This window comes from Anas acuta, chromosome W (genome assembly GCF_963932015.1).
Source record: "Anas acuta chromosome W, bAnaAcu1.1, whole genome shotgun sequence".
Taxonomy (NCBI): domain Eukaryota; kingdom Metazoa; phylum Chordata; class Aves; order Anseriformes; family Anatidae; genus Anas; species Anas acuta.
This window is the reverse complement of record NC_089016.1, coordinates 9,903,839-9,917,702: the sequence shown is the minus strand read 5'-3', so window position 1 is coordinate 9,917,702 and position 13,864 is coordinate 9,903,839. Positions and strand designations below refer to the sequence as shown.

At 52.1% G+C, this 13,864-nt stretch overlaps 2 protein-coding genes across 2 annotated transcripts; one reads left to right on the top strand and one right to left on the bottom strand.

Annotated features, from left to right (window-relative positions):
• Positions 1–5,522: 5,522 nt before the first annotated feature.
• Positions 5,523–6,266, top strand: LOC137846871 (olfactory receptor 14C36-like). Its single transcript, XM_068664979.1, has one exon. The coding sequence runs from the start codon at positions 5,523–5,525 to the stop codon at positions 6,264–6,266; it is 744 nt and encodes a 247-aa protein (XP_068521080.1).
• A 4,988-nt stretch (positions 6,267–11,254) lies between these two features.
• LOC137846870 (olfactory receptor 14C36-like) lies at positions 11,255–12,202 on the bottom strand. Its single transcript, XM_068664976.1, has one exon. The coding sequence runs from the start codon at positions 12,200–12,202 to the stop codon at positions 11,255–11,257; it is 948 nt and encodes a 315-aa protein (XP_068521077.1).
• Positions 12,203–13,864: the final 1,662 nt, after the last annotated feature.

Sequence of the window (13,864 nt, the reverse complement as noted above, 5' to 3'; positions counted from 1 at the left end):
CTTCTTTGCCTCTGTCTTCAATGCCGATGATGGGCTTCGGGACCCAGGGTGCCCTGAGCTGGAGGACCGGGACGGTGGGGATGACAAACTCCCAACCGACCCTGAACGTGTGCGGGATTTGCTACTCCACCTGGATCCCTACAAGTCCATGGGTCCGGATGGGATTCATCCCCGGGTGCTGAAAGAGCTGGCGGACGTCATCGCGGAACCTCTCTCAATTATTTTTCAACGATCCTGGGAATCTGGAGAGGTCCCGGTAGACTGGAAGCTGGCAAATGTTGTGCCGATTTTCAAGAAGGGTCAGAAAGAAGAGCCTAGCAATTACAGGCCTGTCAGTCTCACGTCAGTGCCTGGTAAAATCATGGAGAAGATGGTTCTCGAACTTATTGAGGCGCACCTGGGGGACAAAGCAGTCATTGGTCCTGGGGTGCATCAAGCACGGCATCGCTAGTAGGTCCAGGGAGGTGATTGTCCTGCTCTACTCTGCGCTGGTGCGGCCTCACCTCGAGTACTGTGTGCAGTTCTGGGCACCACAGTATAAAAAGGACATGAAACTGTTGGAGAGTGTCCAGTGGAGGGCTACGAAGATGGTGAAAGGCCTGGAGGGGAAGACGTACGAGGAACGGCTGAGGGCACTGGGCCTGTTCAGCCTGGAGAAGAGGAGGCTGAGGGGAGACCTCATAGCAGTCTACAACTTCCTCGTAAGGGGGTGTCGAGAGGCAGGAGACCTTTTCTCCATTAACACCAGTGACAGGACCCGCGGGAACGGGGTTAAGCTGAGGCAGGGGAAATTTAGGCTTGACATCAGGAGGGGGTTCTTCACAGAGAGGGTGGTTGCACACTGTAACAGGCTCCCCAGGGAAGTGGTCACTGCACCGAGCCTGACTGAATTTAAGAAGAGATTGGACTGTGCACTTAGTCACATGGTCTGAACTTTTGGGTAGACCTGTGCGGTGTCAAGAGTTGGACTTGATGATCCTTAAGGGTCCCTTCCAACTCAGGATATTCTATGATTCTATGATTCTATGATTCTTGTCCATCAGTGGCCCTGTACTGGCTCTGTCTGGGACGGAGTTACTCTCTGCAGAGCAGGCCCGGTGGTGCTGTGTATTTCATATGTGACCAGAGCTGTTTTGGTCACCCACAGCTGTGGTCACTGTTCCTGAGCAGTACTTGCACAGCATCGAGGCTTTCTCTGCTTCTCACTCTGCCCCACCAGGGAGTCAGCTTTGGGTGAGCAAGAGGCTGGGAGGGGAACTTGCAGTGACAGCTAACCCAGCCTGACTAAAGGCATGGGTCCATGGCATATGAGAGGGTGCTGAGCAATAGGGCGTGGGGTATGATTTCCAATGTATCAGGTTCTCAAAGGCTGGCTGCACAGCAGTCTGCTGGTGAGGGATGGTGAGTTATTGCCTTTTCACCCATTATTGGGTCTTTATTGTGTTTTTCTCCATAGAAAGACAGATTTGAGGAAAATAAAACACTTAATAGGTAGAAAGCTAGGAATAACAATATTAAAATGAAAATAAAATCAGGAGATTGAGACAAACATTAGCAAAGGAAGGTCCCACAACTTTCCCAAATAAGCTGAGTGTCCTGTTAGAATCATAGACATGCTATTGATGCTGAAAAAGCATGTATCCAAAGAGTTTCCCCAATGCATCCTTGATCTCCTGGTTCTTCACGCTGTAGATAAGGGGGTTCACTGGTGGAGGAACAGCTGAGTACAAAACTGCCACGACAAGATCCCTGGAGGAGGTGGAGATGGAGGGAGGCTTCAGGTAGGCAAACAGGACAGTGCTGACCATCAGGGAGACCACGGTCACATGAGGAAGCATGTGGAAAAGGTATTGTGCAGGCCCTGCTCAGAGGGCATCCTCAGCACTGCCCTGAAGATCTGCACATAGGATAACACAATGAAAACAAGACAAATAAAGGTCCAGCAGGAAGCAAATACAAGAAGCCCAGCTTCCCTGAGGTAGGCATCTGAGCAGGAGAGGTTGAGGATCTGAGGGACCTCAGAGAAGAACTGGTCCACAGCATAGCCTTGGCAGAGGGGCAGGGAAAATGTGTTGGCCATGTGCAGGACAGCAGTGAGAAAGGTATATGCCCAAACAGCTGCTGCCATCTGGGAACAAGCTCTGCTGCCCTGGAGGCTCCCGTAGTGCAGGGGCTTGCAGATGGCAATGTAGTGGTCGTAGGCCATGACAGTAAAGATGCACTATTCTGATGTGATAAATAAGAGGAAGAGGAAGAGGAAGAGGAAGAGGAAGAGGAAGAGGAAGAGGAAGAGGAAGAGGAAGAGGAAGAGGAAGAGGAAGAGGAAGAGAGGAAGAGGAAGAGAGGAAGAGGAAGAGAGGAAGAGAGGAAGAGAGGAAGAGGAAGAGGAAGAGGAAGAGGAAGAGGAAGAGGAAGAGGAAGAGGAAGAGGAAGAGGAAGAGGAAGAGGAAGAGGAAGAGGAAGAGGAAGAGGAAGAGGAAGAGAGGAAGGGAAAGGGAAAGGGAAAGGGAAAGGGAAAGGGAAAGGGAAAGGGAAAGGGAAAGGGAAAGGGAAAGGGAAAGGGAAAGGGAAAGGGAAAGGGAAAGGGAAAGGGAAAGGGAAAGGGAAAGGGAAAGGGAAAGGGAAAGGGAAAGGGAAAGGGAAAGACCTGTGCACCACATGCTTCATAGGAGATGGCCCTGGTGTCCCAGAGGGCATTAGCCATGGCTTTGGGGACAGTGGTGGAGATGCAACCCAGGTCGAGGAGGGCGAGGTTGAGGAGGAAGAAGTACATGGGGGTGTGGAGGTGGTGGTGGCAGGCTACGGCGTTGAGGATGAGGCCGTTGCCCAGGAGGGCAGCCAGGTAGATGCCCAGGAAGAGCGTGAAGTGCAGGAGCTGCAGCTCCTGCGTGTCTGCGAATGCCAGCAGGAGGAATTTAGTGATTGAGCTTCTGTTGGACATCTGTTATTTCTGTGATGTGGTCCTGCACAAAGATAAAGAATAGTAATAATATATACCAGACTTATCAGAGCTGTATATCCCTACACAAACCTCTTGACATTTACAAGGAGAAGAGCCCAGTCCTGCACCAGAGTAAGAGGAACCCCACACATCAAGGCAGACTGGGACCTTGCTGAGTGAGCAGTGCCCAGGAGGAGGAGGGCCTGGGCACCACAAGGGTGCCATACGAGCAGTGGTGTCTGCTCACCAGGAGCCAGGCCAGCTTCCTACAGAGTTGCCTTACAAAGAGTATGGCCACCAAGAAAAATCTGAGTTATCGTACTCAGCTGAAATTCAGTGTGACACCACCCGCACAAGGGTGTCCCAGTGAATAGCTCCACTTTTAGGAGATCTGCAGAAGAGTGCCCAGAGAGGTTCTGCCAATATAGCGTTCTATGCCTAAAGCACCTGCCCTGTGTACAGGCTGAGACACCTCGGTTTCTCTGGCCCAGTTGCGTAGAGACCCCAAGGAGAGCAAGAGGAGCCTGAGACTGCCTGATGGATGGTTTTGGAGCTACTGTAGTTTTCCTCTCTAGGGGAAAATGGCATGAGACAGAAATAATGCCACCGAGTTGACTTCAGGATGTTGAGACTGGACATGAAGAGAAAGAAATCCCCATCTCCTACTGCTCAGGAAGAGCCCTGAGCAAGGTGGGAAGGGAAAGGATCTCCTTTGCCAGGGGCTGGAGGTCAAGGCCTGGCCCTTGTGCTTGGTGACACACATCCAGTTTGTCTACACCTCAGTGTCACCTTCACATTGCCTTTGTCTCTTTGTCATCACTGCCTCCAGGGTTCTGCTCTAACGAGCTCCAAGGGAGGCTGTGTCAGTGCTGGCCCTCAGGGGGACACTGCAGGAAACTTGCCTCTGACTTGCACTTCTGGAGAGATGTCTTCAATTGTCTCTGAGTGCCTGAGGTTCGTGGGCTCATCAGCCAAGCCCCCAGAGGGGTGATTGCAATGCCTTGGGCTGGGCCTGTGCTGCTGAGCTGGGCCGGGCTCGTGGGACAGAGAAAGCTTGTGGCAAGAGGGCCCTGGTGTAGAGAGACAGCTGTGCCCAGGAGCAGCTCCTCTGCACAGCGCAGCAGGGATGGGGGCTCTGACTGCAGCTGGCACAGGGAGCAGAGAAAAGGAGAGAAGGAGAGAGGGCTTGGAGGCACTTGGCAGTGGGAGGGTGCTGAGAGCTGCCTGCAGGAGAAATCTGCACAGCCCTTGACAAGGTAAGTGTCTGGATGCAGGGCCATGCAGCTGCAGGTCCTTGAAGGGTCTCCTGCTGGGTCTTGTTTCTGGGAGGGCAGTGGGCAATGCAGTAGGCTGTGAGAGTCCTGCTGGGTTGCCCTGCGAGGTGAGGAAGTCTGGCAGAAGCCCTTTGGAGTGCCCTAAGCCAGGTGCCCCCGGTCAGCCCAGAACACCCTGCCCTGGCTGGCCATGCCGGGCTCTCTGTCAGCTGCCCCGTAGCTCCTGCAGCCATGGAGGTGCCCCTTGGCAGGGCCCTGTTGGTGGCAGGGTGCTGCAGGGCAGCGCTGAGCACAGCCGCATGGGATGGGGTCTGTGGGCATGGGCACGGGGAAAGAAGAGGTGGGCGCAGAGCAGCAGCTCCCAGCAGGGACAGCTGCAGGCAGCAGAGAGAGGGGCAGGCGGCCAGAAGGAGCTGTTGCCAGAAACGCTGTAGCAGGGGAGATTCAGACACCTCGCGGCCATGCCCTGCAGTGCAGACACCTTCCCCTGGAGCAGCCCCTTCCTGGCTTCCTCTCCCCCTGCATCCCATGGGCTGTGGGGCAGGCATGGCCATCACCGCAGGCAGAGCCCAGACAAGGAGAAGCTCCCAAGCTCCTTCTGGCGGAGACTTTCACCTGGAGACAAGTTGAACATTCTGTCCCGCTGCACTTGGACTGGAGCTTCTCTGCTCTCAGCTGTCTCCAGATTCTTCTCAGGGAAACACCTGAGAGGGATCATCCTGCAGCTCACAGAGGGGTGACACAGGGCAGCTGAGAGCAGGACTGATGGACAATGCTGCTCTACTTGATCTTCACCAAGGGACAGTCCTGTTGCCTCCTGACACCCAAAGGGTTTCACTATGAATGTACATGAACTGTCAGAGCATTCAACCGTCTCATACATTTCCTAATCAGTATCAGGGCAACTCTGAAAAAAAAATAAATAATAAAGAAAAGCAAAATATCTGCAGCTCTGCTCATCATTCAGATGAGCTGTTTGGAACAGCACTGCAAAGCTCATGAGTTTGAACTTGAACAGTAGACTGAACTTGGGTTTCCCTCATTCTCCTGTTTCATTTCCAGTTTTCCTCAGATAATTCTGTTTTAACTTTTTTTCCGTCTCCTCCTCGTCAACAGACAACTGGGTCCAATGTCAGCAAATGTCCAACATCAGCTCCGTGAGCGAGTTCCTGCTGCTGGCATTCGCAGACACACGCGAGCTGCAGCTCCTGCACTTCGCGCTCTTCCTGGGCATCTACCTGGCTGCCCTCCTGGGCAACGGCCTCATCCTCAGCGCCGTAGCCTGCGATCACCGCCTCCACACCCCCATGTACTTCTTCCTCCTCAACCTCGCCATCCTTGATCTGGGATCCATCTCTACCACTGTCCCCAAAGCCATGGCCAATGCCCTCTGGTACAATAGGGCCATCTCCTATCAAGGCTGTGTTGCTCAAGTCTTCTTTTTTGTATTCTTCTTTGGTTCGGAGTTTTATCTCCTCACCGTCATGGCCTATGACCGCTACGTTGCCATCTGCAAGCCCCTGCACTACAGGAGCCTTATGGGCAGCAGAGCTTGTGCCCAGATGGCAGCAGCTGCCTGGGGCAGTGGCATTCTTGATGCTGTCCTGCACATGGCCAGTACATTTTCCCTGTCCCTCTGCCATGGCAATGCTGTGGACCAGTTCTTCTGTGAAATCCCCCACATCCTCAAGCTCTCCTGCTCAGATGCCTACCTCAGGGAAGTTGTGGCACTTGTATTTAGTGTTTCTTTGGGCTGTGGTTGTTTTGTTTTCATTGTGGTGTCCTACGTTCAGATCTTCAGGGCAGTGCTGAGGATGCCCTCTGAGCAGGGCCGGCACAAAGCCTTTTCCATGTGCCTCCCTCACCTGGTCGTCGTCTCCCTGATGGTCACCACTGTCATGTTTACCTACCTGAAGCCCTCCTCGATCTCTTCCCCATCCCTGGACCTGGTGGTGTCATTTCTGTACTCGGTGGTGCCTCCAGCAGTGAATCCCATCATCTACAGCATGAGGAACCAGGAACTGAAAAATGCACTCAGGAAATTACTTTAATACATACTTCTTAAGCATCATTAATACGCTCACCATCCTAACAGTACTGAGAATATTTCTCACAAAATGTTTTCTAAAATTGTTTATTCTTATTTTTTTTTAAATGCATGATATTATTTTAAATTAAGGGAATTTCTTCTTATCCTTCTACATGTTGATTTTTATTTTGACCCAGTCATCTACGGTACTTTAAGAACCAATCTTCCTGTGTAGATAAAGACAATAAGCCATGAGGTATTCACAGCTCTCAGATCCCATCTCAATCTCCCAACAGGGAAGGGGCTCAGGGACAAAAGCCCTGCTGTCAAATTTAGGAACAGCTCTCATGGCACTTGGTGCTGCCCAACGCTACTCAGTGGGGCAATCTGGAGCTTTATGGACCGGAATCTGGAGCTGCTATGTTCCTGGGCCAGACCTCTTGTGCTGGACTGGGGAGCAGGGCTGGCCCTGCGGGAAACAGACACTGTGCTGGGGATCTCCCAGGCAAGAGACCAGGGCTACGGCAGCTTCACGGACCTCCATCTCCTGAGCTGTGGCTGGCCCCAGCGTGGGGGCGGCTGGAGAGGCCCAGAGACACCTTTGTACCAGCTTGTGAGGGGCTGAGGCTGTGGTGGCCATGCCCAGAGCCCTGCAGCAGCCTGCAGTGGGCACTGGCCTGGGGCCAGCCTGCACTGGGCTTCTGGGCTTGGCTGGGGTGGGGAGAGGGCAGGGAGCTGGGGAGAGGTGGGCAGGGGCTGGGCTGGGCTGGGCAGTGCCTGGCAGAGGGCAACAGCAGCGTCGGGGAGCGGTGGCAGCATGCAGGGGAGGGCTCCCAGCAGGGCTTGGTGCTGCAGAGCCAGGGCTGCGCCAAGGGAGCCCAGAGCTGAAGGGGCAGGGGAGAGGAGGCCGCTCTGGGCCCTTGCTAGCCTGGGCAGAGCAGGAAGGGGGCCCAGGGCATTCGTCCCCTCCCCGCAGTCTGCCAGGACCTGCAGGGACGTCAGGAAGAGCCCAGGGCCAGGCTCTGCCCCTTGGCCACGAGCCCTGCCTGGCCTCCTCCTGCCACACTGTGTGAGCTAGCTGCAGCAGAGGGGACCCCCAGCCAGCCCCTGCATGGGGCTCTGCCACCCGCCTTGCCCCGGCCTTCTCCAGCGCCCTCCTTGCTGCTCTCTGATGCACGCCAGCACCTCCCCGTGCACGCCAGCCAGAACATCTGCTGAGGGCCAGTGTGGCTGCTGCAGGTGCAGGGAGCTCTGATGGACTTTTGTATCCTTCTCCAACATGTCTGAAGTGCCACTTTTCTCAGGAATAGAGTAACTGTGACTTAAAATAGTCATATGAGGCTAATCCCTGGCTTCAACCTGTAAACTTAATTCCTACACCTAAATGCTACTCAGCACCCTGACAGGAATCCACTACTCTAATGACTGACCTCAAAGTATCCCTAGAAGACAAAACTCAGCCCATAGCTGTTTCCCCTAGCTCTTCCTCTCTTAATCACTCTGATCTCTGCCCTTAATAGTGGCATTAAAATGGTCTATTTAACACTACAAAACTGCTTAAGAGACGTAAACAAAACCCTTACCGCAAATGAATGTGAGGGGCCATGGATCTGATCAGCTTGTGGGCCACAAGGAGGAGAAGGGTGGGAATGCTCTGATGAGCTCAGCTCTGCCTCAGCATCTCCTGCCCCAGCAGGAGCAATGTGACTGTGGCAGGGACTGCGAGGTCACTTCTGTCTCTGCAGTGGATAGGGCAGCAGCAGGAACGTGTCACAGAAAGGGACTGGGAGGTCACTTCGGTCTGTAGGTGGCAGGTCAGTCTTGCCTTCTCCCTGGGATCTGCACTTTTGGGCTGACATCTGCCAATGGCCCTGCTAGGCCAGCAGAAGGCACCTGCTTGGCATGCTGACTGGGGGATCCCCTCTGCCTCCAGACCCAGGAGGACCCAGAAAGAAGGCCCCCATATGGGTTGTCCTGTCCCTTCTGCTTGAGTCCACGTCTGGACAGCAGCAGGCACAAGGCTTGGGTGTGTGTAGCCAAGAAGCTGCAAGGCCAGCAGCAGGCCCCTGGCTTGGAAGATGCTGGTGAGGTATCTATGATCAGACCCTAGCTCCGTTTTTCAAGGAACAGCTGGTGAGGGTTGATGAGACATTTGTGAAATGATGGAAATGACGGGATGAGAGCAAGGTGGTGAACAGAGATGGCTGTCTGCAAACTTCCAGGAAGTAGGAAAAAGTGTGGGAGAGCATTTGAAATCATGCAGAGAAAGCAGAGGGTGCTGACTAGAAAGGAAGGACCCAACAGCCCTGTCCCTTTGGCTAGAGCTTATGAGAAGATGACATACAGTCATTGCATTGCAGCCTCTTTTCTTCCTTGCAACCCTGTGCAGAGGCAGGGAGGTGTCATACCAGTGTTCTTCTCATGGCATGACACTGCCCATCGCATTCCTCAGACCCCCAAGAAAAGCCTTGAGCCAGACAGGGGAGTGCAGGGTCTCTCCTCACAGTGGCTGGGGTCAGGCCTTGGACCTTTTGCTTCACCAAAACCAACCAAGACTTTTCTCAACACAGTGCTTTGCCTGTCTGTAATCATGGCCTCCAATTATCTGCCCTAACATGTCCTTGGGGAAGCTTTGTTAGTAACAGCCCTCAGTGGGGCCCATTAATACTCCAAGTCACTTCAGCTTTTCCTTTTGCATTTGCTTTTTCACACAGTTGCATCATTCTCCGCTCAGTACCCAAGTTTCATTGACATAGCACCAAAATACTCCATGGAACTCATTAAAACACAGAAACTCCTAAGCAGCCATATCTCTCCCACCATTTTCTTCAAGTCTTCAAGACTTGTTCAGCTAATTGTAGAGCTTTCATGTTGTAGTTAAGGGGGAAGATTTCAAAGAGCATCTAATAAAAATCTTTCTTCATTTTAAAGTCTGGATTTTGTTGTGTTTCAGTTGAGAGCATCATTCTCCTATAGGTATTGGTCTAGGGTTTCTCCTTTGAAGCCCTGCATAGGTGGGAAGAACAGGGATTTTCCTATTTCAAAACAAACAACAGGAAATCATGCTGCAATTTAAAAAAAAAAAAAAAAACAAAAAAAAAAAACAGAGTTCAAGTTCCTTATTTTATTGCCTCCAGTGATGTTTACCTTCTCAAAAGGATGACTGTACATGATGTATTTTACAGTGATTTAATTAATTGTGTTAATATTAATCCATATCATACTAATTCAGTGATAAATGATGAGGGTCTTACTAAGGAAACCATTACAAAGGCTGCTGAGAGATGGGAGACCTTGAACTCAATGAAACTCAAAGCAGCAACTGGGTCACTGAGAGTGGTCTGAATGATTAAACGGTAAGAGGAGGGCAAACCAGGAGAATGATGGGAAGTGCATAGGTCCAGACAGGCAGCTGGAAAGGGGACATTCAGCAGGGTCTATGTAATCAAGATGAGTTTTGTGCCTGGAAGATGAGGGAGGGAGCACACCACGATAGAAAAGCGATGACAATACAACTACAGGTGAACACCAGTATTTCTTCTCCTGGGATGAATATGCAAAAAAAAAATACGAAAAATCACATTTCTTCGTGATAGAAGTTACACTTCACATGAGACATTTTACAGAAAGGATTGAGTCTTTTGAGCTGATGAGTTGTTGCTTTATTATTCAAGTACTGAAAAAAATACTGGGTATTCTGGCAGAGCTCTGCTGTCTGACCATAAGCAACCAGGGAAAACCTCCAGTGGCCCTGTTGTGTTTGAGGCACTTCCCTGGACAACCAGATGTCAGAAAAGACCTGCAGGAGGCCGGAGCCCTTTGGGAAAATCAGGTGGAGCCAGGTGGAGTTCCCAGGGCACCTCCACTGCCAGCAGTGGTCTTTGTCCCTGTAACTGCAGCCCAGTCCAGCACAGGAACACCTCTTCAAAGACAAACCTCTTCTTCAGTGGGTTCCTTGGATTGACCTAGATTTGAAATGGCCACTGGAAACATGAGATACTCTCCCTTACTTAAACTAGACACTTGAACATCTGTTGATGACCTTCCTGGGTCATCTTTAGCAAACTCAGGCTGAAAAACTCAAGTATAGCATGCTTCAAATGGCTGAGGCAGAACACATCAGCTTGCCCCACTTTGCAAATGGCCCCCGTCCAACTAAGGATTTGAAAGCAACAAATACGGAATGACCCATGAGGTCAATGTGCAGAGTAAGGGAAGGTCATACATACTGTACTGGAGTAGCAGAAGGCAAAAAGCATTGCATTGTGCCTCAGAGTAGTCAAGGAGACCTAATGCAGTTCATCCATGAGGAAAAGCAGAGAGAAGGACGTTGAGTTTGGCCTAACATGAAGAAGGATGTGCATCACTGGTGAAGGAACCGGCATTTGTGCCATCACCCATGTGAATTACACAACCACCACTGCACCTAATGGTAACCTGTCCTCCCCGGCTTGGTATTCCCACAGGGCAGAGGAAAGGGAGCCCACAGCCAAGGGACACATCTGAGTGTGGAAGGTGGGGCCCAGCAGAGAAAAGGAGTCAAGGCAGTGGGTGGGGGAGGCCAAGAGAAGCAGCCCAAGGGGTGGTGCTGCTTGTGAGGACACGTTTGTGGCAGCAGCCTCAGTGGGCAGCAGCTGTGCGCAGGCGAGGGGAGGCCAGGAAGCGCATGGCAAGAGCGCTCCTGCCAGCAGAGCCAAGGCCGGGGCCGAGCCCAAGGGAAGAGGCAAGTATCTGCAAGGGCCATGCTGAGCTCCATGCCCCTGCAGCAGCCACCCTGGCCCTCAGCAGATATGCTGGCAGGCTGCGGGGAGGGGACGAATGCCCTGGGCCCCCGTCCTGCTCTGTCCAGGCCAGCAAGGGCCCAGAGCAGCCTCCTCTCCCCTGCCCCTGCAGCTCTGGGCTCCCTTCGTGCAGCCCTGGCTCTGCAGCACCAAGCCCTGCTGGGAGCCCTCCCCTGCATGCTGCCACCACTCCCAGAAAATGCTGGAATTTCTAATTATATCTATATTATTATAGGTTAATATGCTGAAGATGTGTGTATTCAAGCAGAGTCCTCACTGAATCCCTTAGTTCCTTGTGCCTCATGCTGTAGATGAGAGGGTTCACTGCTGAAGGTACCACTGAGTACAGAAATGACACCACCACGTCCAGGGATGGGAAAGAGATGTAGGGGGGCTTCAGGTAGGCAAAAATGCCAGTGCTGACCATCAGGGAGACAACAGCCAAGTGAGGGAGGCACGTGGAAAAGGCTTTTTGTTGCCCCTGCTTAGAGGGCATCCTCAGCACTGCCCTGAAGATCTGAATATAAGAAATAACAATGAAAATGGAACAAGCAAATAATACAGAAATACTTATTACAAGTGCACCAAATTCCCTTTGATAGGCACCTGAGCAGGAGAGCTTGAGAATGTGGGGGACTTCACAGAAGAACTGGTCCAAAACATTGCCTTGGCAGAGGGGCAGGGAAAAGGTACTGGTCGTATGCAGGACAGCATTGAGAAAGCCACTGCCCCAGGCAGCTGCTGCCATCTGGGCACAAGCTCTGCTGCCCAGGAGGCTCCCGTAGTGCAGGGGCTTGCAGATGGCAACGTAGCGGTCATAGGCCATGATAGTGAGGAGGCAATACTCAGCTACAACAAAGAAGAGTGAAAAGAATATTTGTGCAATACATCCTTGATAGGAGATGGCCCTGGTGTCCCAGAGGGCATTGGCCATGGCTTTAGGAACAGTGGTGGAGATGCAGCCCAGGTCGAGGAGGGCGAGGTTGAGGAGGAAGAAGTACATGGGGGTGTGGAGGCGGTGGTCACAGGCTATGGCAGTGAGGATGAGGCCGTTGCCCAGGAGGGCAGCCAGGTAGATGCCCAGGAAGAGCGCGAAGTACAGGAGCTGCAGCTCGCACGTGTCTGCCAGTGCCAGCAGGAGGAACTCGGTGATGGTGCTTCTGTTGGACATCTGCATTTTTGGGATGTGGTCCTGCACATAGAAAAGAAAGAACAGTAGTAATGTACTACAGACTTATCAGGGAGAAAAGTCATCCCATTTCTCATTTAGAATCTCCAGAAAATTGCCCACTTCCAGGAAGACATTTGGCAGGTCCCATTCATGAATTTTTCCTAATGTTGCCTAAGGGAAGGGTATCCCTGGGAGCAGGGGACTTCTCTGTGGGCAATGGAAGAGTCAGTTTTGCCCAATAGCCAGAGGAAAGGCAGAACATGGGTTGATCTCAGACTCACTTCACTGCTGATATCAAAGAACTTTGCCCCAGTGTTGCTCCTGGGTTACCCAACTTCAGAGCATATATATATATACAGATTTCATTAATTTTTATTTTATAGGGTCAGATTTTTTGTTGTTGCTAACCTATCACACTCATTGAGATTTTCTAAAACAGAATTCCTGAGCATTTCTCCTGCACTTGAGGGGAAACTTTGTGCATCCTCAGAGTAAAAGGGACTGTCCCTATAGTGCAGAGTGGCCTTTAGTGAGGACAGACAATCTGTCCACCAGTGCTTCTCTCAGCTGCCATGTGAGAGCTGCAGGAAAGTTCTACTCAGAGGCTGACCTGTGAAGAGTCTGAACACGGCCGAGAGCAGAGGCATCCAGGCTCAAAGTGCCCATCTCCAGACTCCTCACCCTGTCCCCGTACTGCCCTTCCCTGAGCACACCGAGGACTCATCCTATGGGCATGTGAAACCCCCATCCCCAGCCAGCCTGGGAACAAGACCAGCAGCAGCACGGCCAGCTGTAGAAGCCAGGAGGAATGCCAGCGTGCTGCTGCCAGGGGAGGCAAGGCCAGGGAGGGACAGACGGACACTCAGCAGACCCTCCTGTGCTGCAGCTCTGCCTGCAGAGGAGGCAGCTCCTTCTCTTTGCAAACAATCTCTGCTCTGCCTTGGCCTGCAGACACCTCCCAAAGACAGGGGGTATCAGGGCTTTTGCAGCTCCCCAAGATCAGCTAGGATAAAACCTGAGAGGACCACAATATGATGTTGGTGCAGTCTGTGAGATGAGGTTTGGGAAGGTAGTTTTCAAATTTCATTACTGATATATTAATTTCTCAGTACAATACTCCAGGAGTCTCAGTCTCCTGTACAACCCTGAAAATTCATTACCATGAAACCTTCGTCCACTCCACTGCAGGAATATGAATACACTGACTAAAAAAAATCTTGCTTTTCAGGTAGTCCCTGCCCTGGTCTTTCTCTTGAAAAATCCAATTTTAAATGCCATTCTCTAAAGCATCTTCTACTCCTCACTGGAGAAACAGAGAGAAACACCCTGACATATACTATCAGCCATCAGATGTGCCAGGTGTAGAAGACCCCTCTGGCAACCCCACCTGCAGTGCCCTGCTGCCAGAGCCTCACGGTGTCAAGAGCCTGCAGATGTGTCCTGCCACACGCTGCCCTCTGTTGTTGTGTTCCTCAGTGTCTCCAAGCCCTCTCTCCTTCTCTCCTCTCCATGTGCCAGCTGCGGTCAGAGCCCCCAGCCCTACTGTGCTGTGCAGAGGAGCTGCTCCTGGGCACAGCTGTCTCTCTGTAGCGCTTACCAGGAGCTCCCCTTGGGCCCAGGAGCCCGGCCCAGCTCAGCAGCACAGCAGCCGACCATGGCATCGCTTGC